A 26,643-nucleotide genomic window follows, 5' to 3' on the forward strand; every position below is an offset into this window, starting at 1 on the left:
ACTGTGTAGGAACCAGTTATGGGCTTTCAAAGGATTTGTGATTCCGGTCTTCACGGCCCACTCAGTACAGAGGTTTGTACTGAACTGTAAAGCATCGCTCGTGTGCTCCAGGACACGTGTCGACAAACCAAAAGGCCTCCTTGATCACAGATGCTACCGTTGTGACCAGTTCCACAGCTTCAGGAAGCAACACCTGATCAATAATAAAATTGTCAAAAGCTTGTAACAAACCTTTATTTTTGCATTGGAGAAGCCAACATTAACTGTACATAAATGAAGCAGAGAAGAAAAATAAAAAAAGGTTAATGTAGCAATCTCACAGTACATCTTTATCAGGGAGTCTTGATATAAACCACGTAAAAGGCAGGGGGAAGCCTTTTTTAGATTATTCTCACACCCTGTACACATCTGAGTGTCAGTTCAATTTTACAAATCGCCACCTGAAACGGATGCGGCAGTAATTCCAGCAGTGCTTCGTCTCCCGACGCCAAATCACAACAGATTTGAAGATAACCGAACATGACATCCCATGCCTGTTTTTAACTATTACAGCGCTTGTGCTCAACAACACTTTGCACCAAAAACCAGGCCACAAAACAAACACAAAAAATGAAAAGAAAAAGCTGGATACAAAATGATCAGCCTGTTCCAGCTTCTGAAAACATACATTCCAGCAGATTCAGAAGATTGACAGTTTACATCCATGCAGCAGAACAAGCTGCAAACCAGTAAAGCCCTTAATGACCTAGTCTACAGAATATTAACCAGAACTGCTTTCCTGAGCCCTCCACGCATCACTCACACACTCCCCCTAGCTTGGATTGTGCAGCTTTCCCATGAATCTTCAGTGCAACCAGCAAGGCCCTAATCTATATTAATTATAAAAGAATAGTATAGTAAGACTTGCACATTTGTCTCCATCAGCTGAGGAGCGCATGGTTACTTTCAGCATTCACTATTACCTGCATTTCAGACCACACACACACACACAAAAGCTATACCTAGCAATGCAACTGCATACTAAAGCATACTACAGTGGAGAGGGACAAGCATCTTTTGCTTACATGGGATTTTGGAAGTGAATTAGACCAATGACATGCAGAAGTGGAGAAGCATAAAACATTGAAGAATCATCCATGGAGATCTTGCCTGTACACTGTACTCTGGTGATAGTCGGCTGTGATGTGGCGACATCTGAATCCTAGAACACGTTTGCCTATGCCTGCATGCTCAGGAAGTTTCAAAAATCGGCCACAGTCCCACCATCTCCCCAGCTGCACGGTGCAGTGGACTCTGATTAACATTCCCAGGGCGCAATTTCTGTCGCTCTGCACTGCCCATTCCGATTCTGAGCCAGCCCCGGTTTAGCATTCATTTCCACAAGCCAAAGCAGGTAAGCACAGAGCCACTTAGCGTGGGCCCTCTCGGCAGCGGATGTGGAAAGCACATTAATAAAAGGAGCAGGGCCCGTCGTATCTTAACATTTACCCACAGATTGCCTTAAGTGACTAGACACACATCAATATAGTGCTTGGCGTTTGCTCCTATTGACGCAGTTGTTAGGAGAAATTGCTTTATAATAAGAAAAAAAGATCATTTAAGGAGTTAGCAATTGTACCAGCTACATAAAATAATGTCCCCAGTTAGAACATCCTAAAGGACAGGATTTATGCATGATCTCAAATGGCCTTTTCAGACTTTCAATGGAAGGGTTTTAGTTGGAAAACTACACCAATCACACAAGATCAGGGATTAAAAAGCTTGACAGAATACTAGACAAGTTTGCAATTAAATGTAACATTCATGTTTCCTTGACTGGAGCATCAGTACTAGTTAACCGCACTCGGAAGAAAGGAGTTTTTATTTTTATTTTATCCCCACCCCCACTCACACTCTGATATTTTTAAACTGAGGGGAGTGGAAGAGAGTGCAGAACTGCTTAAAATGCCACAGTGGACCTCCACTCTCCAAACCTCCATTCATCTGAACTCTGAGCAGGCAGAACATCTAAGGCTTCGAATCGCAAGCACTTTTACATCTTTCTTGAAAGAAGCAAGTGCCAGAATCAGAGTTCAACCTCCTGTTTTAAATGCAAATTTGCAGTAAGCTAATTAGATTGATACACACAAACATACAGAGCACAGGCAAAAAAAACACTCTAATAACATGAAAAAAAAAAAGTACTTCCTTCCTCCCACTTTGCCTAATTCCAGCTGAGTCACAAACTTATATTCTGTATAAAATAATGGCAGTTTTAATGCTTCTTAGGAAATGTGGGGAGCTTTGGCAATGGAAAACCAAAATCTGGTGAACAAAACCAACATAAGCTTTAATAGAGAAAAACAAGTCACTTCTATTGATTAGAGGTCTGTCCTTTTTTTACACCCCCAATATAGGCAATACACACATCCACATTATGGATCAGAGAGGGCTGTACAATAGCTAGTGCAACATATTTTAATCCATTGCCTTGCTGCCAGTTAAGAGTAAATGGGTTTATCAATCCTTGTAGCTGGCCAGCGTGCCAACAGCTTTATGGAATTATCCACAATCTTTGGGATGGGAAGATGCCTTCTGCACATTCTTATGCCCCTGCCAAGCGGTTCAGAGAGCCTCCAGAGGGAACTGGACACCTCCAGAGTTTCCCTTCATCTCTACAGAGACCATACTGGCCACCACTGAGGGGGAAAACGCTTCAGTGTGGAGCTGCAGTCTCCCTGCGAGCTCAGGGCCGGTTCCACAGCACCCAGTTCCTCGCTCTCCCTCTCCCGCTAGGACGGAGGAGTTCGTGTTTCTAGCCTGACAGCATCCCTCCGAGAGGCAGCAGTTTCCATGGTTATGACTGACGGCCTGCACTGAGCATTTTGAACGGGACTCGGAATTCTTAAACAGATTGGTTGACCTTTGACTCCGCCGTTTGCTGCAGAGAGCCGCTCAAACCAGCTGATCCAACAAATCACATCCGCTTTGAAAACCCACGACTCCCAGACAGTAGAGCTGGCAAAGGGGAGGGCAGGGGGGATATAATAGCCTCCAGATGATACTACAGTCCGTAATTTCCAATTAATTTATATTGATGGTGGAAAAGAAGATGTAAAAGGAGACTGTCCATTGCAATAAAACCTACGGCTCTGGGACTCGGCAGAACATCAACAGTTAATTACCCTGTGTGAAGGGAAGGTCTGATGCGTTTGCAGTTATACACACACCCTGCGAGGGATTCGGAGCACAGCACGCACTGATAACATCTGAAGAGAAGCAAGAAAAACGTAGCATGACCGATGTACTAATTTAATAACGCACCATGCAGGTCTGGGTTTTCAGATTGCACGGTGACCTCCAACAATTTATCCTTTAAATACAAATCGCACATGGAGAAGGAAAAAAAAAAAAAAATACACATCTGTAAATTTGAATTTTCAGATACTGGAGCACAACGAGGTAAAAATGCCTAATCTGAACAAGAACAACGCATCCTATATCTGAAGACCCTGTTCCGTCCCCAGCTGCCCATCACTACAACAAGTGGCAGCGCCTACTTTCCACAGTGCCCGTCCCCCCTTCGCTCTGCTTTCCTCACACTCACTCTAATATCACATACAGCGTGGCATTCGATTTGTATTCATGGTTTTTTACCATTTATTTTTCTTGCAGTAAAAGAGGGAGAAAAAATAAATTAAATAAAATAAGTGCCCGTTCAGGTGCGTGTTTAAATAAGCTTATCAGGAGTGTGCAGCCCGAGTCCCTTGATTCACAAAGCACAGCAGGGCGTGGAGAAAGCGCTGCCACGTTCACAAGCACTCAGCTGTTTCCCTTCTTTAACGCAATCCAATCCTGACCAGACTACTGACAACAGACTTCCTGCCACCACCCCCTCCCTCCTTCAAACCAGCTTTGAGTTGGCAGTTATGAAGCCTTTCCAATTCCCATGCATTCTCCACAAAGACAAGATACTTTGTTGTTGTTGGGATTCAAATCCTGAAACATGAAGACCAAAAAAAAAGCAGCCTGGGGAGAGGGGGATGGGGGGTAGAAAGGGGGAAGAAAAACAAAAACAAAAAAAAAAACTCTTGATCAACTAAGGGAGCATTCGCACGGAGATTCAATGCAGAGGCAGTGTCCGTGAGCGGAGTGGGTCTCTGTTACTGTGTCGCGTGTTTTCGGATGTTCATGATCAGCCGCTTGCTGTATTCTTTGTGATCCACCGGTTTTGCATCCACCACGGTTGCTTTGATACGAGACTCGTCCTGCATTGGGAAGAAAAATAAAGAAAAACAAAAAATAAATATATAAAGCCAACAGAGAAAAGAAAAATCCATGCAGGCAGCGGTTGACAAGAGTTTTCAAATCCAATCAATCACGGCGAGATGCAGACAAATGGGAGCCCACACAAAGCAATTCGTATCACAGACACCCAAGAGACGTCCACCGTTCCCCAGCACAGGCTTTTTCGTCGCTCCAGTTTAATCACGTTTCCCTCCTAACACGGTTTAAACTGCATCACATTAGTGCACTTGCACAGTCAAGCACAGTTAATTTTACAGGTTCTGAGCAATGTACAATCATTCAACATACAATCCCATGCACTACTTAAAGCAAAATAAAATACAAATGCGAATGTAGATTAATCTCCCAGCAAACACCCCACTCTTTTTAAGCTTTCCTGGCCTGCAGCAGTTCTATTTTATACCCTCTGCCTCTTCCGATTTAAGAAAGCGCCTGTTCCCCCTCTCTCTTTCCCAGCACCCAAGACCGGGTCTAGGAGTGAGTCTTGGCGCTCTTCACACAGGGCCCACCCCACGCTGGGGGTCCAAATCCATCCCACTACATGAATGCAGCCATTTACAGAGGAAAACCACAACGCTGTGTTAGTCATAGCTCAGGCAGAGAGAAATCTGTACAGTATGTAAAGCAAGTACATCTTTCCTAGAATAAGAAAGCAGTCTTTAAAAAATATTCTGGTTAATGCCCAGATCACAGGCTTTGTTAGGACACTTTGTAAACTGGCAGCATGTAATGGTCTCCTCTACAGAGTCTGGGCAGATCACTAATATTCTGCCTGAGATGCAGATAACTTTTCTGTAAGTACTGCATGAGAAACTGGTGAGAGGGATCTTCCAACCACATTACAGATGTCTATCCAGCAGCAATACCAACCTGTCAGTCAGCAGATCCTCCTGTTCAGTGAGCAGAGATGTGTGCAGATTAACAACCAAGCCCTTTAAGTGTTTTAAAGGGGATGATGGGTTCACTTTATACGGTGGGGAAAAAATAAAGACCAATGGATCATAAAGCTCAATGGTCAGGGCTCGCACTCTCTCCACATGTAAAACAGCATTTGCTTTCATTTAAATACCAGAAAAATATCCATAAAATCTGACTTTTTCCCCTCATAGGTTCTTTCTTGGTGGACACCGAAATGTGCATTGAATTATTTGTTGTCCCCACCCCACCACCACACACACCGCTAACAATCTCCCGCCTTTGATAAACCAGCTGCACTCATTCACACTTCAGGCTCCAAAGAACACCTCCTAGAAATGGCTAACCTACACAAATTTATAACCATCGCCAAGCTCGACCGTTCAAACGAATGAGAGAATCCCACTCCGAGCCACAGAGAAGCCACTTATTAAAATCGCCCCCCCCCCCCTCTCCTCTACGAGTTAATTTAAAAGCTGTCAATGATGGAGGCATCATCACTGCGCGATGTGTCATCCAATCCCCGAGTGGCCGACGGAGGAAGTGTGCGAGCTGGGACTTGGAATCGCTACTCTGACAGCCTCGACGCGAGGTTCCCGGCTACCAAACACTCCCGTCTGTTCCCATGCAGACCGTGGTGCCATCCACTCCTTAATGGAAGAGAACAAACCCACCAATCCCATGCCTACAGAGCAGCACAGCAGAAGGAACAGACTGGGATGTCCACAACGCACAACCCTGCCACTTCAACACAAGCTGTGGGTTTTAGTCATTCCACAGAGATGCCTCTACACAAAAAACACTAACATGCACTGTTCTCTCTGTGTACACAAGACTACAAGGATAACGGCATCTCTGCAAAAATCACCAGTTATTGTCTCAACCTGCTGCTACAGAACTTCATATATTGTTTAATCAAATAAGCACTCTCTCATTATGGAGAAGAAAATTACAGATAGTGATAATTATACCCATCGACTACATCGTCTACACTGCCGGGCACAAAAACCCCGCTTCATCAGAAAGGTTATTGTTCTACTCGAGATCATTTTGTTCTCTCTGAAAAAGGGCCTTGCTTTTGACAAGGTCTCTCAATTCTCATGGCAGCTACGGCCCCAGTGTGGAGCCGTCCCTCACAGAGGCCCCTTTATTTACTCCTTTCATTATCAGGTTTGCTATATCCTCACCTTAAGGCTCTGACAACTCCCTTCGCACCAGTTCTCAATCTTCACCCAACACAGCACTTATTTTGCAAAGGGTTTAGATTTTCTTTTGACATTTGTGCCGCATGCTGACACATGGAGAGCAAACACCGCAGAGAGGGATATAAGTGGAAAGAGTCCATGGGAGCACTTGTGCAAGCTGGTAAAATTATACAAGCTTCGAAAAAGAAAAACAGAAAAAAAAAAAAAAAGCACAACATCCGAGCAACCCTCGAGTATTCATGTTGACAACCACTATTCTAAGTTATTACCTTTACCAAAATCAATTACAGGTTATGCTTTATATACAATTTAATGAGAAAGGAACTTTTCACTGAAGTCCTATCAAAATTGGACTTAGGCAATTTGTTACGCCTTCTGTGCAGAATTAAAGACTTTTCAATCAATCATCAAAAGAGACAATATAGGAAGAGTGTTTGACGAGAGCCAGCTGCAGCTGCTCTTGCTTTGTAAGCGACGCTAATAAATTCGTAATAGGTGGCACGCCGGCGCTGGGGATGAGCCCACAACACGCCTGTGAAAGGAAATTAAAACCCTAAGAGCTGTCCGACTGCTTTCCAATAATGTGGCGTCACAAGCTCCGTACAGGTGACATTTACACAAGCTCTCAACGTTTGTGTCTGTGTTCTTTTTCATAATTTCCCCATGCTTGACATTCAAAATGTTTTGCAATAAGAGAGAAGAATAAGTTCAGTTCCTGCTAAATGTCCAACGTTTTATCTGGGGGTTTCTTTTAACTGCCTTACATTTAAAGAAATAATAAAAAATACATCAGCAAGCCAGGCTTCTCTCTCATTAGCACTCATGCAAGAGAGATTGCACGGCACTCAGAACAAACATTTTACAAATTACTTGGGCCACAGAGAAGGTTATAAATGAAAGATAACAAAAACAACAAAAAGCCCAGGCAGAGAGGGGAAAGCATCTCGGAGCAGCAAGTGGGTGGCAGACGCCAGAGGAGGTGGCTGCGATGCAATGACACCGAGGTCAGCTCCTCAACTGATCCCCGGATCTCCCTCCTGTTCTGCTGTACAGCGGTGCGTGTGACCGCCTTCCCACTGCCAGCAGAGACCAGCATCGGGGCCACTAGTCATTTCAAGTTAAGCAAAGAAGGGTGCAGCAACTGTACAGGAGACGCAAACTGTCAGAGGTATTATTCAAACATGGCCGCAGAAAACGTTTTATTTACCAAGGTCTAAAACTGCTCTTCCCATTGTACCACATGTATACAAGTATTTAATTCCTTCAACAGCAAATGAAAAGGCAGTTGTCCAAGTATCCCCCCCCCACAACCCTCAATTACTCACTCCACCTCCACCAACTTTTTTTTGTCTCCCCCACTACTACTTATTGCAGTGGCTCCACAATGAACTGTAACAAAGTTCGTCAGCGATTAGTGTTGGTTGCATCTTCCAGAAAGAGAGGATTTGCGTAGGCAAGCGTAGTAAATCAGCAGCCGTTTGCTATGCAAATCCAGGCAATCCGTGCCTTCAAAACCTGAAAGCCTGAAATGGTTTTATGTCCAGTTCACTTTTAGAAATTTCACTCTGGCATGTCATGCACTCTGAAGGCTCAACAAGACAAGGCCCTCTGAACGCACAGAGAGGATGCTCTGGGGGGGGGGTCAAAGAAAGCCAAGCAGAATTTAACACCTTCAGGTCAAGGGTCCTTAAAAGTTCCCACAAAATTAGGGCCAAGACAAGATTTCCGTCTACATGATTGCCTATTTATTCACAAGCCTTGTTCTGCTGGAGGAGGTCACTTGCTGTTACTTATCTGCAACGCTCATTTGTTTAACTATTTTCAAGACAATAGTACTTAAAATCTACATTTGCTACCTACAGACTCAAAGTATAGCTTTAACAAAGTAAATACGGTTTGTCCTCCCCTTCAGCCACCTACTCAACTGTGAAGGCCCTACTTCATTTCTCACAGAGCCATACAGCACACACTGCTCATGCTATACTTCACATTACTGGGCTTGGTATTCATCTGCGCCATGACCTGGACTTCACATCTTAAACTCCTTTCTGGTGTAGATGTACAGACACACAGATATAAATACACACTCACATTGTATGTCTCCAATTTGACACGATTCCGGAAGGTGTAAGTTGTGAAGTTGGCATTCTGGAACACTTCTTCAAACGCCTGTTCATTCTGTTAACAAGTCAAATGAATCACCACGTCATTAATGAAGGATTACAAAGAGTTCCAATCACACCATTCTCTTCTGTGGGTGTCTTCGCAAGCACTCACTGGAACAGGAAACGCAGAACCTGTAGACCCAGCTGGCTGTACTCAAAGTGCAGCTGAAGAATAATTTCCCCACTTATAAATCACAATTAGATTGTCATGAATTTTAAATGCTTAACACCAAACATACACAAAGAGTTTTAGAAAACAGCTCATAAATTCTACAGTTATACAGGAAAATTAGAAGTGCAGAGAATTTTTATCCATAGAAAAGAAAACAAATGCAGCTCAAAAGATCATAAATAAACTTAAAATCAAGAGACAATTGTAAATTACTGCACAATCTCCTCATCCCCTGCTTTGTGAGCATTACACTCGTTTGTGCGTGTCCTGCTTTTTGAAGCTGGGAAAAAAAAAAAGTCAGACTCCCAGCGCATAGCGGTTTAGTCCATTTCAGGTTTAAGGAGCGGAAGGCAGCTCTATACAAGCTGACAAAATCTTATATAGGTAATTTTATAATTCATCAGTATCAATTGCTCAAGTGGCTGCTGCTGCTGGTAAATCTTGAAATGGAGCAGGATGGTGTGCAATGGGAGTCTAACAGTCTTCCCGAATCTTATTCCCGAGTCTTACCGAATCTCGCAGCTCTCCCAGGTACCCAGCGTTCTGGCCCAAAATAGCCTCTGCAGACTCCTGGAAACACGTCACCCACTGGTTATCACCAAAGTCCGCGATGTTGGCCTGCACAGGAAGGAGATATTTGTAAGTCCAGGGACCCCCAAAATGAATTGATTGGTATTACAGAAGGCCTTGGTAGGAAAACCACTCTCTCTAGATGAATAAGAAACGGTGTAATCATGCAGTTTCACAGTGCCAAACATCTGAAGTCACACATTCACTGTAATTAAAACACACACAATCCTAATTTAAGTAACTTCCAATCCCAAAATAACTAAGGAGTAAGGAATTCAGTCCAATTATGCCATACCTAGCCTATGGATACAGATATATAGAGAAACGCACAATGTGCTAATTGGCAGGAATGCAAAACAAAAGACGATTTATTTTAGACATTTTGCTGCGCCAGTGGGGGTGTTCAAATTAGTGAATATTTTAATAGCTATTTTTACAAATTTGTCTACATTCCAGTGCATCTGGGTTTGCCATGAGAAATACAGAGCGCATAGACAAAAAAAAAAAAAACTACCATACAAGTCCATTTAAAAAAAGGAAGAGAAAATGCTTGAGGACTGAGATAGTACAAGAAAAACAAATACAGTATTTAAAAATGAAACGTATGGAAGTGTAACAAAGCGGGGCAGCCACTCACAGACAGGATGAGGCGGTACTTGAAGTTGGGGAACTCGCGGTCACATTTCTCGCAGCGGAAGAGCCCGTTCTGCTGGTCCACCACCTTCTTGTTGCAGTCCTGGGATGGGCAGGCCTGGTACATGCAGTTCTCCTTGCGCAGGAACACAATGGTGGCCACGCAGGTGAAGTAATCGGCCTGTTGGACAGAACAGGAGAGGATACTGAGGAAGCCACAACGAGAAGAGCAACACATCTACAGACCCCGGTCATGTTAGACCCCCAAACCAAGTCTCATTCCCCCAAGCCCCTCCCTCACGTACTTCAATGCCCTAGAATAGCTGGGTGGGTGCAGTGTCCCACAGTATCTACAGAAAAAAGTCTCGAGCTGGGATTGAAGACCAGACATAGAACAAGAACAGTCCATTGGCACAGGTCTTACACAGACCGGAAGGTTCACAGGGGAAGGTTCTGGATTGATCTGGGTACTGGCGATGCATCACAAAATTAAATGGCTTTCACCGCCCATACTCCGAGAACCAACACATTGGACTTTGAGAAGTTATTTGTATTTATGTGGTGTTGATTCATCAGACTAGGAAACAATACACACCAGAGATTTATATAATGTTTTCTATATAGAAGCCCAAGAGTAAAATAACATTAGCTAAGAAATCAATTACAATTAATTATGAGCATTACATGGGTCAGATAAACACAGTAGGGTTAATTGAAACAATATGAAAAAGATTAATAGAGGTGTATTTATTTTAAACCTGTAACTATAAGAGTAGTATTCAAATCATAAAGTAAAAAGCGGAGGAGTAGAGGAAGGCGGTTTGGCCCCATAATTGAGTATTCTGCATGCAAAACGCTTCTTTTTTACTTTACAATGTAGACAGGGGCCTCTGGCAAAAAGTCTTAACCTCCCATTTTCTCAGGAAAAACCAAGAGTCTTTCCCAATTATTGGATTTCCTACTGTCCATTCCAGTAGCACAGTTATGAAAATTGACCTCAATTACATTTTAATACAGGACAATATATGCTCTCGGTATCTTCCATTAGGTCCGTGAGGAAAACATTGCTTTCTAAAGGCTACTGGCTCAGAGAAAGAGGAAGGGGGGACAATGACACACACACGCACACACAAAAGAAAAAATATCAACATGCAGAAGCCTGGTTCCCCAGATGTAGGTGTTCTTTTCTCGTCGTTTCGTCTTTTCTTTCAGCTCCACTTCATTGATATACATTTTCTCTTCCAAATACAAGACTAAGTATAGACTAAGTATAGGGAGTTCAGGATTTCCATGACAATAAGAACTCCAACACTTCTGCATTCGCATCCGTGCGACAGAAGTGCCCTGAATACAGCAGGAGAGCGCTTCCAATATTCAATAGTCAATGATTGTGTCCCTTCTGAGACGAAGGCCTGCCCTTGTTGGCATGCAGTAGGCCTACGTCCCTGCAGAATGGGTTATCTCAGGACACCACAGTATAAAGAAACAAGGAACTTGATCCATTTAAACTTGAACAAAAGACAAAGAAGAAAAAAACAATACTTCTTCACCCCAACAGACAGGGTTGGGAAGACGCATCCTTTAACGGGCGGTATGGCTCGACTGTACAAAGGTCGAATCAAAGAACTCGCGGGTGACATCTCCTCAGGGCAGCACAATGTTCTCCGGTATGGGTCCTGTCACTCATCCGCGCGCGACAAAGATGGAAATGCCACCGCAAATCAAGACCGTTAATTATTTGCAACTCCTCTAAATTATACAAGCGGAAATATAATGATGATTTATTAGACATGACAAGGAGCTCTAAAGCTTACTATTTTTTTATTTTTCTGTAGCATGCCCTATTTTCCAAATGAGACAGTTTGTGCTTTTTATTTTATTTTTTTTGCCTTTGCTTCCATTTCACCTGATTAATTCTCGGCGCCTTCGTTACACCTCTGAACACTGTGCTGTTCCAACTCCAGCACTATGTAATGCCCTAGGCTTTCTGCCCTTCACATAATTCAAATTAAAAAGATCCAATTCTCATCTTCCTTTACAACCAAACTCGAAAAAGCTGCTCAGTGGGAGTAAATTAAAGCTGTAATTTGAATGAAGGGGGGATAGAGATATATAGATATATATATAAAAAAACACATCCATATATATTATATATACATACAAAATGAAAGGCACAGCTACCAAACGTATGGCTTCAGCATATACATATCTCAATGCAATCAGTAATTAAGTTGCTCAATAAATCACTACCATGCATAAGCACAGATTATTTTTTAATAATCTACCTTATTTAAGCAAATCCCATTCGGATAAATATGCTTTAATAAGAAATGTATAATATAAAGGCATGACCCCTATGGGATGAATGAATGAGTAGACATAAATATCATCAATTTCACACTGTCACCACATGAAATGCATGAAGAGAATAGGATTCTCTTGTTCAAATATTGTTGTACTACTTATACCGTTGCGCTGATTGAGCAGCAGGAAATACGTCGTAGGCAGGCTTTTGTAATTGCTTCCCCCAGAATTTAAAGCTTCTACATATCAATGTTGACCTTTAATTAAGGAGGATTAAAACATAATTGTGAGTCATCTCTATTTAAAAAAAAAAACAAAACAAAAATATGCACTAAAACTAACATCCTAACCAAGACTGTGTGACCTTGAAATCTTAAAACTGATGGTTTTCTTTCAATGGACAATAAAAATAAATGTAATACACCAAAACCATTACCAAAAAAGTTATTTTCTGAACTTGGAAGAAAAGAACAAAAGCAACCAACACTTCTAAACCCTTTAAATCAGCATTTAAGAAACATTTGGAAGTAACTCAGGAAGTAGACTTTTTCTCCAGCTGGGGAGGAATCAACTCACAACCAGACTTAGCCACCAACGCGGCAGCTTTGGAGACCCGCCCCTCGAACAGAGGGACAGACCGCACCGTACACGGAGGTGGAGAAGTGCAGGAGGGCGGTGCTTACCTTCTCGCCATGGCCCAGGTTCTCCGCCTTCACCTCCGACAGGGTCTTCCAGCTGGTGTTGCCCCCGCTGGCCCCAGAGCCCCCTTTCATCTCCGACACGGACTGGCCCTCCATCGCGTGGCCCTCTGCGTCGAACCTGCACTCGAGAGACCGGGTCAGAGGACAGAGACCGAGGTCAGAGGTCAATTATCAGCATCTTGCAAAAGCACAATGCGCAACAGAGTTCAACATACACACTAACAAGATGGGGAGGGGTTGGAAGCCACACACACACACACACTAAAGTAAAAGGGCAAGCGCAATATGTAGGGGTTCAGGTCAGTGCAATTTAAACTGCTAGTAAGTCATCCCTTGTCCAGATTTGTTCCCAGCCCCAGTGAGGGAAAAGAAAACCAAGAGTTCTTCTAGGAATGTAATGGGTGGGGGGTGAGTGGGGAGAAGAGATCAATACAGTTTATTAATCCATTCATTTAAAGGCCGGCTGAGAGGTTTGTAAACACAAGGAATCCACTTGCCCTCGGAGGCATGACTAATTGAAAAGCTCCGATAATGGGACGGAGTCACATGCCATACCGCCAGTGTTGATTTACTTTCTCTGAAAAATGCGTTTAATTCTTTACTGTGGCACTGATATTTTCTCTTCTCTACTGCCTGCCATTTATTATGTGGGGGGGGGGGGGCACTTTGAGAGCAAATAAACCAACCTACTTTTGCCTTTAAAAGTTGCTGCAGAAAAAAGAAAAACTTTAAGCACAGACAGAGGCCTGAGCCGGGGAAACGCAAGGCACATGCTTCCTTAAACTTATTGCGACTGTGCAGACTCACACTTCAGAGGATAAGCCGCAGCCAATTTTAAATGCCAAATTCCACAATCACTTGCATTTAGTCCAATTAAAGAAATAAAAGTAGTTACCACACCTCTGACAAATAATACCTTAACAATTACGATTGTGAAAAACATATTTTAGGTTGTCCTTAGAGCGGTGCTGTGATTGATACGTGACAAAGATTCATTATCTTGGTTAATCGGTGCAAGTTTATAATGCAAGGGCAGCTACTGCTTCACCAGGGAGGTGCATGTATGGCCAACTAGCCAGAGCGAAGCGATTAAAAGGCAGAGCACATCAAAGACTGGACGCCAAGTATGGCAAAGACACAGGAGGACCAGAGTGGAGATGCGAGGGAGGTGGGCGGTGCTGGGCATGGATCACAGACGGATCACCTTCGAGCACAGAAGAGCCCAGGCAGCGAGCAGGAGAAAAGACTAAGGGAAGTCGACTGACTGAACAGGTCGGGGCAGGAAGAGACTAGAATGTCGGAGAGAGTGCGAAGGAGAAGCAGCTAAATCAGCCAGCAGCCAGGGTGTGCGGGGCTTATATGCCTCAGAGCACCGGGAGCACGAGGTTCAGCTCGCGGACTTGGAAGCACTGGCCGATCCCCCACTGAACTGGCATCGGGATCTTGTGCCAAAAGACATGGGGGGAACACATGGAAACACAGGAAGGAAAGTTATCCTGATGGGAAAGGATTAGATCCGATTTGTCACCAGGCTAATGCCTCCGAGAAGGGAACCATGATTATAATGGTCAGGCACCAGCAGTTCTGTAACTGGGTCATTGATTTAAAAAAAAAAAAAAAAAAACTGCACCAGCACAAGATATGTACACTAGTGGAGGCTGTACGTGTGAGTTTAGTTGATAAAAACAGCAGTGAGCCACAGAGAGGCTCTCCGTCAACTACACAATGCCACCTACTGGAGAGCCGGTGAGCTACTTTAGAGGAGACGTGAACGCATTATTTAGTTTGGTATATAAAGAGGTTCAATGCTCTCTAATGCGGTTTTGTTTTGTTTTAATTTGTCCTGCAGTCTTTGATTGCTCAAAAGCTCAGGCACAGAATGGAAATAAAATTAAACTTTGATTGTTGTACCATAGCACTACTGGTTACTTTTCATGTTTCTGATGAAATGTAATGCTTTACTGACCAGTAACTAATTAGAGGAAGATTAAAATCTTACAAAAGGCCTTTCACTTCACAAACGTACAAGCGATCCTGATTCAAGTTTGTAGCGGGGGGCCCCCAGGGAAATTTGCTTACGTAAATATCAAGATTTAGGAGGGGGAGAAAGAAAAGAAAAGAAGGTAACAGCAAGTCTACTGCAGAGCCAGAGATATGGTCAGAGCAAGACACGGTCAAGCCACATGGACAATACTGGGGCCAACCCACTGACCTCCAAAAACTCAAGTGGAAAGTGCATAATACCAAACCAAAGTCAGGTGACATCACAGGGAGGAGACTTTACATTTGTAGAGTGGAACTGGTGGTAGTTCAAGAATACGTGGATTAGAAAAATAAGTTGAATATGTGGGTGGAGTTTGGGGGGGGAGGGGCATCACTTTAATGATTCAATTTTGCATGTATACTAGTGCATCATGATGCTATTTAAAGACATCCTGTGCATTCACTCAGTCATGCAATCGCCTTAATACACAATGTGCTGGTCCTTCTGTTTATCAGCATTTTAGACCATCCCTTGCTTTTCTTTGTTCTCCTCCAACAGGATTAAAGGGGAGAAAATAAATAAATGCACAAGACCACACAATGAGAATATCCTTTAATAGCGAGAGTGCACTGTGGGGCTGGAGACCAACTGTATCAAAATAACCACCCACTAACAATACCCACGAGGGCAGGATATAGAAACAGCCACTGAACTGCAGCTATAAAAAGATGCCAGAGATTTTCCTCCAAATGGTTTCATGTCCTGCTGCATCGATTATGGAGATCTGGCATTTAGATCCGTTTTGTTGTGGTTGTTGTTGTTGTCGAGGTCGGTTTAAGAGAAATATCTTCCACAGCTAAATAGATGTCATCATTAACATACATCTCATTACAGCTTAGAGCGCAATCCGCACTTCAACATGAATATGCAGATAAGTTAACTGGCCTTGGACTCCGGAGACCAACAGATTAATTGTACATAATACACTAAACAGCACCGGCTCATGCATGAATTCTCATCTTCCTGGATGTGCCGTTCACACTGCGGGAAGAGGACGGCACAGTGCTCCACCAGAACGATTAGGGGTGGCAGGAGCCGGGATTCGAGCCAGGGAGCACAAGTCCACTCGCACTCCAGATATGCCAAAAGAGCCTCCATGCCTCTGAAAGCTAGACCTCTCTTGCCATGAGCCAACCCAAGTAGCTACATCATGACACCACGCTGACATCACACACCAGATTTGGTCAGAGTGTCAAAGGCGGGTCCCATTTCAAATATCTGCCTGGGCTAAACACACCTACTTTGCCTTCCTGGTAGATGTTTTTTACATTTCCATAAAGAATTCTACAATTACATTCCAGAGACTTCACAAATGCTTTCTAAATTGATCGGGTCTTCAAATGACAATTAAGACTTCCAGGAGTTGTTTTGCAGAGGACTCTGGGGTGGCCCCTAGACAATGACTGATGACTACAGGGGGCTGCAGAGCTGCTAGATTGATTGACAGGGCCCAAGTCTGGTTAATTCCAGTACACCCCCCCAACACCTTCTTTTGTCTGATCACGATTGGCCACATCACACTGCATGATATATTAGCTTGTTTTACATCGCCTTCTCACACACAACAGCAGAGCACTGGCGAGACCGGAGTTCTAATCTTGCACACAGCAGCGTTACTAATCACGTAGCCTCAAATGACACTGAGCGCTTGCCTTTTTTTTTTTTTTGGAGCCGAGATAGAAGTGCTGTAGTATATCATTTAAATGACTAACAATCACAAAAAAACTGAGTCATAGCTCTTAACTCTTCAGTAATGCCAATAACCAGGCTGGTTAACTCAGGCAAAGCATGTTGTTACATCGGGCGGCTGTGAATTTATCCAGGGAAACTGCTGAAATACTTGACTCGCTTAATTGGGCGTCTAAATCCAGGGAACGGTTTGTGTGCGGTGGATGTTATTTTGCGATGAAAGCACCTCATTTTAAATCTAATCAGGGCTGCAGAGCTTTCATCTGTCAGGTTCCCTACGCCAAGACTCATTTTTCTCCCTGCCTTTTGCGAGAGCACTGAGATGTGCATCATCAATTACATGATCCTGTCTTGTTATTAACTAGGGGATGTTAAAAGTAATTTGTTTTTTTGTTTTTGAGAGCTTTCTTAGGGGCATTAACGGGTGGGGAAAGCAGAGCCAGGGAAAAAACAGCTATTTCAGGCACAACTGCATCAAAATCCACTGTCATCTTCAAATTTAACCCCTCTGCCTTCCTCACAAGACCAATCAATATTCACGGATGTGCAAAATGTGCATTTATATAAAGGCTGCCATTTCCCAAGAAGCAATCAAATGATATAAACAGGAGCGCACGACTGGCAACATGTCCCCCACTGTTCCATGAGGATTCTATTAAAACTGGGGCCCCACCCAACGCAATGGGATTGTCCAGCTCAGCCCACAAAGGCATGAGATACCACATGTAGCCATTTTGTGCTTGGTATTCTGCCTGCTCATTGCAATGCGGCATGACTCTGTACTCATCTCCTTAGATCACCCCCGAGTGACACACACATGCCCTCCCTCCAGAGAAGACACCTACCAGCCTCGCAGTTTGTAGGCCTCAGGGATGTCCGGATTGAGCATCATAGTGCTGCTGAAGAGAACGGAGAGGGACCGACCCCCAAAATCAGACAGGCGCGCCCCCTTGATTGCCAACACTGGCTGTGTGGAGCCATCGAACTTCTCTGCCTGGTGGGGGGAGGGAGGGAGGAGAGGCACAGTTAATATCAGTGACAAGCAACAATGGTTATTACCATTCCGACATGCCGTGTTTAGAAAGCCCACAGGTGCTGGTTGTCATGAAAGCCATTTAATCAGCAGCACGGCAATCTGGCGCGGAAATTCACAAAATGACTTCAATTAACAGCGGAGTGTGTGCCGTTTCAGCCCTCCCCCACACCTTCTCTATCTGAGAGGCAGGCTCTGGTTTCCTTCCAGGTAATAACAGTCGGGCGATTATCTTTTCTTGCCAAGAAACGCCACGGGTGCTGGACACCAGGCAGTCCAGGTGACCTGACGCACTTGTACTGTAGTGACCAAAGCAGCCATGGTGTCTGCAGGGATGCCAACAAGAACCCAGTTGCATAGCTGCGATTCAGGTCCTGAACAAACCATACTGATGTACCATACCGTATGCGTTATATATTTTTAATATATAAAAAACAAGCCTCTCCCTTGGAGCAGCGGGAGTTTCGCATTTCCTACCTCCTCTCCCCACAAGGTGGCTGTGACAACTTTGCCGGACATATCCATCAGGTTGACCGTTCTCTTGGACACTTCCCGGTTGGCCTTGGTCGTAATCTTGGAGACTTCATCAAAGCTTTTGCAGATTCCGATCACATCTAACAAGAGGACAGAGGGACAGGCAGAGAGGTAATTAATAAAGCAATTTATTTTACGTTAAACATTCAATTACTATAAAACAACCTGGGAAAGGAACACTCAATCATAGTGCCAATATTTTAAACAGAAAAAATACATAATACTTGTGATTTCCATACTTAAAAACTCAATCTGACATCCAGTCAAGCATCAACGCTGATAAAAGACAAAGTCAGACGGCTTCTTGTTCAAGGCGTATTTATGACACGTGTATGGTACCTAACCTGAACAGTGTGAGGACACAAAAGGCGTTTAAGAACAGGCAGATCCATCAATAAGTGAGAAAACAGCCCTTTTAGTTCACGAGATGCACGTATATTGGCTCACACCCCTGTCATCGCGGCAGAAGGAACCTGCGGTGCGTGTGTTATGTTGAGCAGCGCCATCCTAGCAGGCCATTACCGATGCATTGTGGATGGATCTCGGCTCGTGCCAAACAGACACCTGTCTGGCTCCCAAACCTGTCAACGACCCACAGCGCCTGCCTCCCCATGTTCTCGTCTTTGTTTCAGCTGTAACTACCAGTTACCTGTGACACACTGTTATAAACCCATAGGCGGTAGTGCATCCGAATTCAGTCGCACCTCACCAAGGCATCTAAAAGCACCGTGTAACAAATCGGAGTAAATAATGATTCAATCCGAGTAAGAGATATACATTTATTTATAAACTGGAGCAAAAAACAACAATCACTGCATGATACCCAAAGCACTGAACAATATCGCACTGATGTCAGGTACTCCAGGTGAGCACAGACATCCGACGAGAGAAGAGTCTGGCGTGGGCAACCGTAGGAATAAGCGTAAATAGCGGTCTAGTTTAAGTTTAAGGATGTTGCATAAGGTATGAATGTGCTGCTCAAGGGAAAGCCTGCTGTATACCATGTTTACGTTATGCGATACAGAGGGGTCTTGTGCAGCAGGACACAGGACTTACCGACCACCGAGTCCTTGTCCTTGTTCTCCAGCTCGGCAATGGAGATGAAGTCAAACTGCACCATGGGCACGTCCTGCGCGTCATCACAGGGGATAATAGAGGTGTCGCTGTTGAGCGTCATTTCATAGTCGTTCTTCAGGGAGGTGTACTGCTTATTGGCAATCTTCAGAGTGCCTTTGGAAATGTAATACACCTGGAAGACAGCAAGGGAAATAGAAAAAATAAATGAAATAAAGCAGGGAAGCCAGACACTCAGACGAGAGTGATTTCCGTACATCAAGAGGACTTCTCGTGTGTGAAACGGAGCGCTCTTCACGCATGGACTCAGACATGAGAGGGTGACAGCAGCCATTTTTGGATGACTGGCTGGGAACAGATGCAACGGGGAGGGCCACGCATCTCTATTAATACGCAGCTCAGCGAGTCCACAAAGCACGTCACTCTCTCCGCTTCAGTCTCGCACTGCAGATTCACGACGGATAACAAGAAAACCCCAAACAAAATGTCAGATCCCCCTTACCTTGCTGATTTCAATGAGAGAGTAATATTTGTCGACTTGCTCGTTGAAGCCGGTGACTCTGATTTCTCCCTGAGCAAACCAGAAAGACAGTCAGTCATGTACGTCAACAACAAATAACTTCTCAATTTTAAACCACCCCACTTCCCCAATACATTTATATTCTGAAAGTATGTAACGAAAGCAATGATTTTATAATTTGAAGAAAAAGACAGTTAATCAGGTTACAATGCAGACCACTGACCACACACACACACACACACACACACACATCCAGCATTTCTTACGCTCTCGTCCACGATCTCCATGGAGAAGAGCTTGCCATCTCCGCGGGAGTTGCTCCAGGTGCGAATGCTGCTCTTGTTGGTGACGCGTGCTCTGATGGTCCATCTGCACAGCAGTCAAAGGACAGAGTACAGGAACGGGGCTTAGTTTAAGATGAGGAAAAACTAGATATAGAGGTGCCGCGTCTCGTATTCTTTAAATAAGTCTAACGATGCCTCAGACAGCAACATTTCCACAATTAATTGAGGGTTTTTGACACTAGAAAGACCATACGAGGATGGGCATGACTCCTCATGTTCACAGGTGCCCATGCAACTGCTTTGCTACGAGCTGGGAAACCCAAGGCAAAGCAAACTCAGTTGAAGACATTAACAGCAACAAAGCGGAGCAACCCACTGGGTCAGGGAGGCTGCACTTTGCCCGGTGGTGCACTGTGCCTGGGCCCGCCACCTCAGCGCTCCATCTTTGCCATCCAATTAAAACCGAAGGCACCCGCTGCGGTTAAATTGAGCAGAAGTACAAACTGGTGCACAGGCAGCGCGTTACACACTGCCCCAGAGGTAAACCACCTCCACAGCACATTTAAATTGAATCACTTTTTACAGACTATATGTAGATTACCTACGTAATGCAATTACATTTTAATCAGTTAATAAAATTAGGCTTGTTTAAAGTTTAACATTCAAAGCAAGGTAATTTAATTTCATGATTTAACACTTTCAAAGGAATTCCAGGTTTGTAATACGAGCTCTTATTGCGTTCAGGATTTGCATGATTTGGCAGAATAGATCACATACGTAGGCTTACAAAGAACTCGGGTTTTCTAACACACAATGCCTTCTTTAATGGCACAATACTGCAACCTAGTTACTGGCCATTTTCCACTGATCAGTCAAGGCTTTAAAAACAAATTAACTGAAAACGACTGTGGGACAAGCAGGGGCATAGGTGTCATTTCAGAATCGGGGGAGGATGCTGTCAATATTGGGGGAATACATGGGAATACTTAAGCTCCTTAATGTGAGCTCTATACTGATATATACTACATACAAAGACATCTGAGTGAAAACTGATCAACCTGCTAGACACCACTCACTTGGACTGATAGGGGTTAAGGCTGGCAATGGGAACCACCTTGGAGGAGCCACCGGGAGTGTTGGGAAGAGACGGGTTCGGCTTCCTCCCAAAGTCTTTGCTGGGAGCCCTGCTCACTGAAGCTGTTAGGAAACAAGTAGATATATATATATATATATAAAAAAAAAAAAAATCCAATAAACCGTTGAAGATTTGTAATGCATACATACAGCACTAGCATGACAGATTACCTGTACACAAATAAGGGAGGAGAGGTCTATGACTTCCAGCGTTTAAGGTTTAATATTTACAAAGCAAACGCTCAGCCCCGAGAGATTCAAATTGCTCGACGGTCAGAATTAGTATTTTGACAACTGCGGCACATCTGAGTGCACCTCACAATGAGGATTAGACTCCAAAGTGCCTGGTAAGTGCTTTGAGTTTGCCAGCCACTGCATTATCTATAATTAAGCCCCCCGCTTCATTGCAGAGGGCAGGGTCAATAACCCTGCAGTTCAAGAAAACAAAACCTCTCCCTGGAGGGGCTGAGGAGCCAGCAGAGAACAGGGGAGGATTTTTCAGCAGGATCGTGTCGGAATGAATTGGACAGGACAATACAACTGTAGTATTTAAAAAATGAATTGCAGCCATGGCAGTCTGACAGTCATCTCATCTGAGGCAGCTATGAAGCAATGTCATGAGACTTTACTGCCATCTGCTGAAACATTCCCACTCAATACACATTTCCAGACCTTGTGCACGCAAACAAACTTCTTGGGGGACAAAATATAACAATGAGTCGGTTACATTCCGACCAAGACGACACTGGGGCTACAGGTTTGGCAATGGAAAGTCCAGCATGGATTCGACATCACATTTATTTTACATTTGCTGCCATCAAACAAAGTGCACAAGGGAGGTTTAGTCCAAATTTAGGGATAATCCAATTGAAAAAGTCAGCCATCTTGCTGCAGAATGGGGGTGAAGGTGAATTCTGCTGTACTGGGGTGTCCGGCACAAAGCCACAGGAAGAGGCGGCCATTGAAAGTCCAGACACTTACCATCAGAGTTGTAGGTGTTGCGCTGCTGGAAGGGCCGCGCAGGAGGGTTGGAGACGGAGGGCTGCTGCGGCTTGGTCTGACCTGGATTGATGAGAAAACATTGCCGAGGGTGACTCTTACTGATACGCAGGCAGAAATAACATCGCCCCTATCAATAACGTGTCGCATGAAGGCGAGTAACGGAAACATCTGCTTGAAGGAAATTCGGCACAGTGAGCAGGTAGTGGTTAGGTTTTAATTGAATTGTAAGCTGTATAAATAAAATGACCCAGGACAAGGATGTCTGCAAACCTGGGAGAACACAACAGCTCCACCTGGAATGTTTTGTGTGACAGACCAAGGCTAAGGAAGGTAAAATGTTGCGGTCCAAGAACACGCCTACACTGGTAAGCGAGTCGAGACTCCTTCAGAAACAGTACGCTATGGGATCGGTTCTGAATGCTTCCCCTGGGCTGATAATGGATATTTACATTCCACGATTTGGAAACTGCAGCTGTACCTTCCACGTACGGTGTCGGATCTCCAATCTTTCCATCCACGTCGTCAGCAGACTTCACAACCTCCAGGTCAACGATGATGACCACACGCCTGGACACCAGAAGAGAGAAAACAGGGATAATTGAACAGTGCTGGATAACTCCCTGCGGTCGCAATTGCACCCGTTGAGTTACCAAAACAAATACACCTGTGCTTCAGAAGTTTAAAAAAAAACATCTAATTCACTTGAAATATTAAATGCCATTAGAAGAATTAGATTATGACTCAGACCAAGTTCTACTTTAATGCAACTGGTTTATAGATTAAGATCAGTTCAATTCATTAATTTTGTTTGCAATTAAACACCCAGTCCCTTCTAAAGCACAACAGCACAGTAAATACAGCACCCCCCCCCCCCCCCCCCGTCGAGACCACTGAGAGCGGTAATGAATCATTAGGTCACCTCCAGTTCTTTCCCATCACGCTCCCCATTACTCAGTGGCACATGTCCCCGGTAACAGCTGCAGTTTGTCTGCATTGCCAACTACCACCCTCAGGTTTACCCCCGACGTTATTTGACAAATTGACTAATTGGCTTCCTGCACGTGCCCGAGAGCGCTCGAATGTGCTGGGAAAACACTTAACGGCGAATTGAGAAGTCAAACTTCCCCACAACTTTAGCTCTCTGCTCGAGCGTCAACAGGTTGGCCGACCAGAACGCCACCGAGCCAGACCCTGCAGGCCGATCCGAGCACTCACATGCATCCACCAGGGGCTTCTACCTGCTTCGGCCTCAGACTGGAGTCCCCAAGCAGAAATCAGGCAGCCACCGCAGAACAAGCAAACCTCACCTGCCATCCTTCAGCACATTCAGGACATTCCTCTTGATCAGGCAGATGCAGTTTGTGGCCAGGATGTTCTGCTCAACCATGGGATTCAGCTGTGTGGCCAACATAAAGGCTGCAAAGAAAACGCCACAAAAACACAGGGAGAAAAAAAGTATGATAAATACAAAGCCCGAAGCTACTCCCCTGCAATATTTTGTAGTGTGAGAAACCAATCCTTCCCATTCATGCTGGTAAGGGATTTCTTTTTTGAAGGAAGTCATTTTTACAATTTGAAAGAGGTTCATTAACACCCATGGCTCAATACAGAAAAGTAATCACTTTAGAGGGGGGGGGGGAAACAAAAACAAAAGGAGGCTTTTATAAAACATATCTGTCCAAAACTGCATCCCATTCATCGTTGTCTTGGCCTGACCCTGACACTCCACAGAGCACAAAACAACCCTGCGCAGTGCTGAGGCGTCTAACACCAGCCGAGGGAAATGGGCTATGAAGGAGAAAGGTGGCATTTTCCATTCGCAAGTCGTGTCTCAATCCCCAGGACGGCAGATTAGCACGCACGGACGAGCGCCCGGGTTCACGCCAACGGCCGCGGTGCTCCGTCTTCATTAGATACTGCCAGAACTAAAAGGATTCCTGTCCTTGCAAAAAGCTTTATGATTTTTCAAGGGACCTATGACAGACATGAGCGACCGAGGTCCACTTATTGATCGCTGTCCCAGTGTAATTTAAAAGGCAAATGCCATCTTTTCCAGGCTTGTAAAGGAGTATGCCATTTCTAGTTATAAACAATTTGAGTGCTGTCTGACCTTCACTGCAAAGACCCTGTGGCAAACAGACCTTTACCTTCATTTTTTAATTTTATTTTTTTAATCAATGACAAATCCACAAAAACAAATGGAAACCTTGACAACAGACCAAAATGAACAATCAGCTTCAAGGACACAGAAGAAGAAGAAAATTGACAACTCCCCCCAAGATGGAGGATTTGTCTGTAGTGGGAAGGTTAGTTACACCAAGGCAGGGAGGAGTGGGTTGCTTTTCTGCCATGTGCGATCGACCCGACACAAGCAACCCAGGTGACCTCATTCTCATAGCACACCATACAATAATATTACAGCAAAATGATTGTTCATTATTATGGGTGGGGAGTGCTTTAACAGGGCCTTGATTTCTAACACTGGTTGGGCCCTAGGCCAGACGTGGAAGGTTTGAATCATGTTCTCTAAGCAGTGTAGGTGCTGTGTCTGTGTGCAGCAGTGAGATGTGTGGGCACTGGCTCTGTGAGCAGCAGCGGTGTCTTGCTGTGGAGCCTCACTCACAGGACATGGTGTTGAGCCCATCGCTCATCATGAGCCGGAAGCGGGCCGGTCCACTGCTGCCCTCGATGCGCCGGATGTTCTGAAGGGGAGAGCAGAGGTCAGAGTTCACACAGAGATTGATCCAACTTTGTTCCTCGACTGGACAGTTGCCTGCACCCCTCAGCATCAACTAAATGAACCTCACTTTTTTTTTAGCCACTTTACTCCACACAGTTATCCAGGGCTGGATTGTCACAAAGTTATTGCATGTGAATATTACAATGGGCTTTCATGGTTTCAAACTAAAAGCCTGAGGTATATAGTTTATCTAAATGCTCCGTCATTCCTCTAGGTCTTATTTTCCTCGTCAATTATTTACTTTCCCACTTTAACAAGCCAGGCCAGGAAATAACCTTTTTCCAGTAGAAGGTCCAAAGTAGGAATATGATATTTAAGTTCATCACAGTGATCCAGTCCATGCATGCATCAAATAAATACATAAATAAGGGAGGGGTGAAAGGAGAGCTGAATATTACAATGCACAATTTATACATTTAATAAAGCCCACACAAAAATCCCTAGAAGTTTCAAATAACTATTTCAAGTTATATATTCTTCAAATCATAACACAAGAGCTTTGCACACTGTTGCTGTTTTCACAAGCATCCGATTCATCCAACTTCTTACTGATCTGGATAAAGGCATATACAAGTGCATGCAACAGAACTGATGATACTGAATGAGCATTTCAACTCCAGCACTCACCACCACCTGCAGCACAGGGCTGGACACCTCGTTGCCTTTGGACAGAGCCTGGGGAGGGACAGGACAGGAGAGGAGTGTCATTGTGATGCCCACTACCGTCACAGCGCGGGAACAGGCAACTATTCAATACATTGCTTTTGCCATATACAGCGAGAGGGGGTAGTCCGCATAAAACATGCCTAAAAACAGGGATCACCATGCCCGATAGTCCACAAAAGGCTGCAGAAGCAATGTAATCTCTTAATCCTAGCACATGTTCTACGGGAGAGGTTTCACTGGTGCAACCCCCTCCATGTATTGATTGTCAGCGTTTCGTGCAAGACAGATATGCTACCAGTTAGGCCTGTATACATTTAAAAATAATACGTTGTAGATGCTGTAGGTAACTATACACTCGATATGTAATCGCACTACGACAGCTGTAAGAAGACGGCACGTGTTTATAAACGTATAAAACAGAGAGCACAGGTGAAACCTACAGGTCGCGTTATGTCAGCGTAGACTGCTCTGCACTTTCCTTGTAATGCCATTGTTTAAAGATGCAGATCTGTGCAGAACTGCGGAAATCCGCGCTACGGGGATGCGACAATAAACTAAACCACTAATATCGCGGGAAAGGCCTGTGCGCACTGCCTATGCCACTTCAACAGCCACAATACTCAACAGCCCGGTAAGTTCAGCACATATCTGAGCTCTCTGCACACCAGCTCGCCACCAGTAACTGCGATAGCTTTCTGTGCGTGGAAACCCATGATAATAATCCCCACAATAACAGTAATAACACGCCTCACCTCAATAGCTCCTTCGGAGAGTTTGACTGTCATTTTAACTGTGTTTAAACGTGTCCTGGAAACAGGATAGTGGTGAATGTGCTGCGTCCCGCCGCTCTCTCCGTGGCGCCAACTTTGTCCCCCTCCCGCCCCGGCGCGCGCACCGTGTTTATATCGCGCCCACGTCACGCGGGAAACGGCCTCGCGCTGCCGGGGGTTCGGCGCATGCGCATGCCCAGA

The 26,643-nt window shown here is 44.5% G+C and overlaps 1 protein-coding gene across 1 annotated transcript; it reads right to left on the reverse strand.

The window, feature by feature from the left end:
• Nucleotides 1–215: 215 nt before the first annotated feature.
• rpa1 (replication protein A1) lies at nt 216–26,580 on the reverse strand. The gene is made up of 17 exons (XM_066695970.1): nt 26,425–26,580; nt 25,634–25,681; nt 24,890–24,968; nt 23,574–23,682; nt 22,745–22,833; nt 22,246–22,326; nt 21,207–21,327; nt 20,113–20,215; nt 19,829–19,897; nt 19,309–19,501; nt 18,196–18,332; nt 17,531–17,679; nt 12,935–13,070; nt 9,952–10,128; nt 9,255–9,362; nt 8,499–8,585; nt 216–4,247 (listed from the first exon to the last, which is right to left on the reverse strand). Exons 1-17 carry the CDS (start codon nt 26,455–26,457, stop codon nt 4,143–4,145), a joined length of 1,824 nt encoding a protein of 607 aa, XP_066552067.1. The 5' UTR covers nt 26,458–26,580; the 3' UTR covers nt 216–4,142.
• Nucleotides 26,581–26,643: the final 63 nt, after the last annotated feature.

The sequence above is a fragment of the Amia ocellicauda genome, chromosome 22 (genome assembly GCF_036373705.1).
Source record: "Amia ocellicauda isolate fAmiCal2 chromosome 22, fAmiCal2.hap1, whole genome shotgun sequence".
Lineage (NCBI taxonomy): Eukaryota > Metazoa > Chordata > Actinopteri > Amiiformes > Amiidae > Amia > Amia ocellicauda.

What these genes read in the sequence shown, in the direction of transcription:
- rpa1 (XM_066695970.1), bottom strand. Translation starts at nt 26,457, where the DNA reads ATGACAGTCAAACTCTCCGAAGGAGCTATTGAG. An exon ending in TGGAGATCGTGGACGAGAGC is followed by an intron (nt 19,898 to 20,112) that starts GTAAGAAATGCT and finishes TGGTTTGCTCAG; the next exon opens with GGAGAAATCAGAGTCACCGG. An exon ending in CTCTCATTGAAATCAGCAAG is followed by an intron (nt 19,502 to 19,828) that starts GTAAGGGGGATC and finishes GCTGTCTTCCAG; the next exon opens with GTGTATTACATTTCCAAAGG.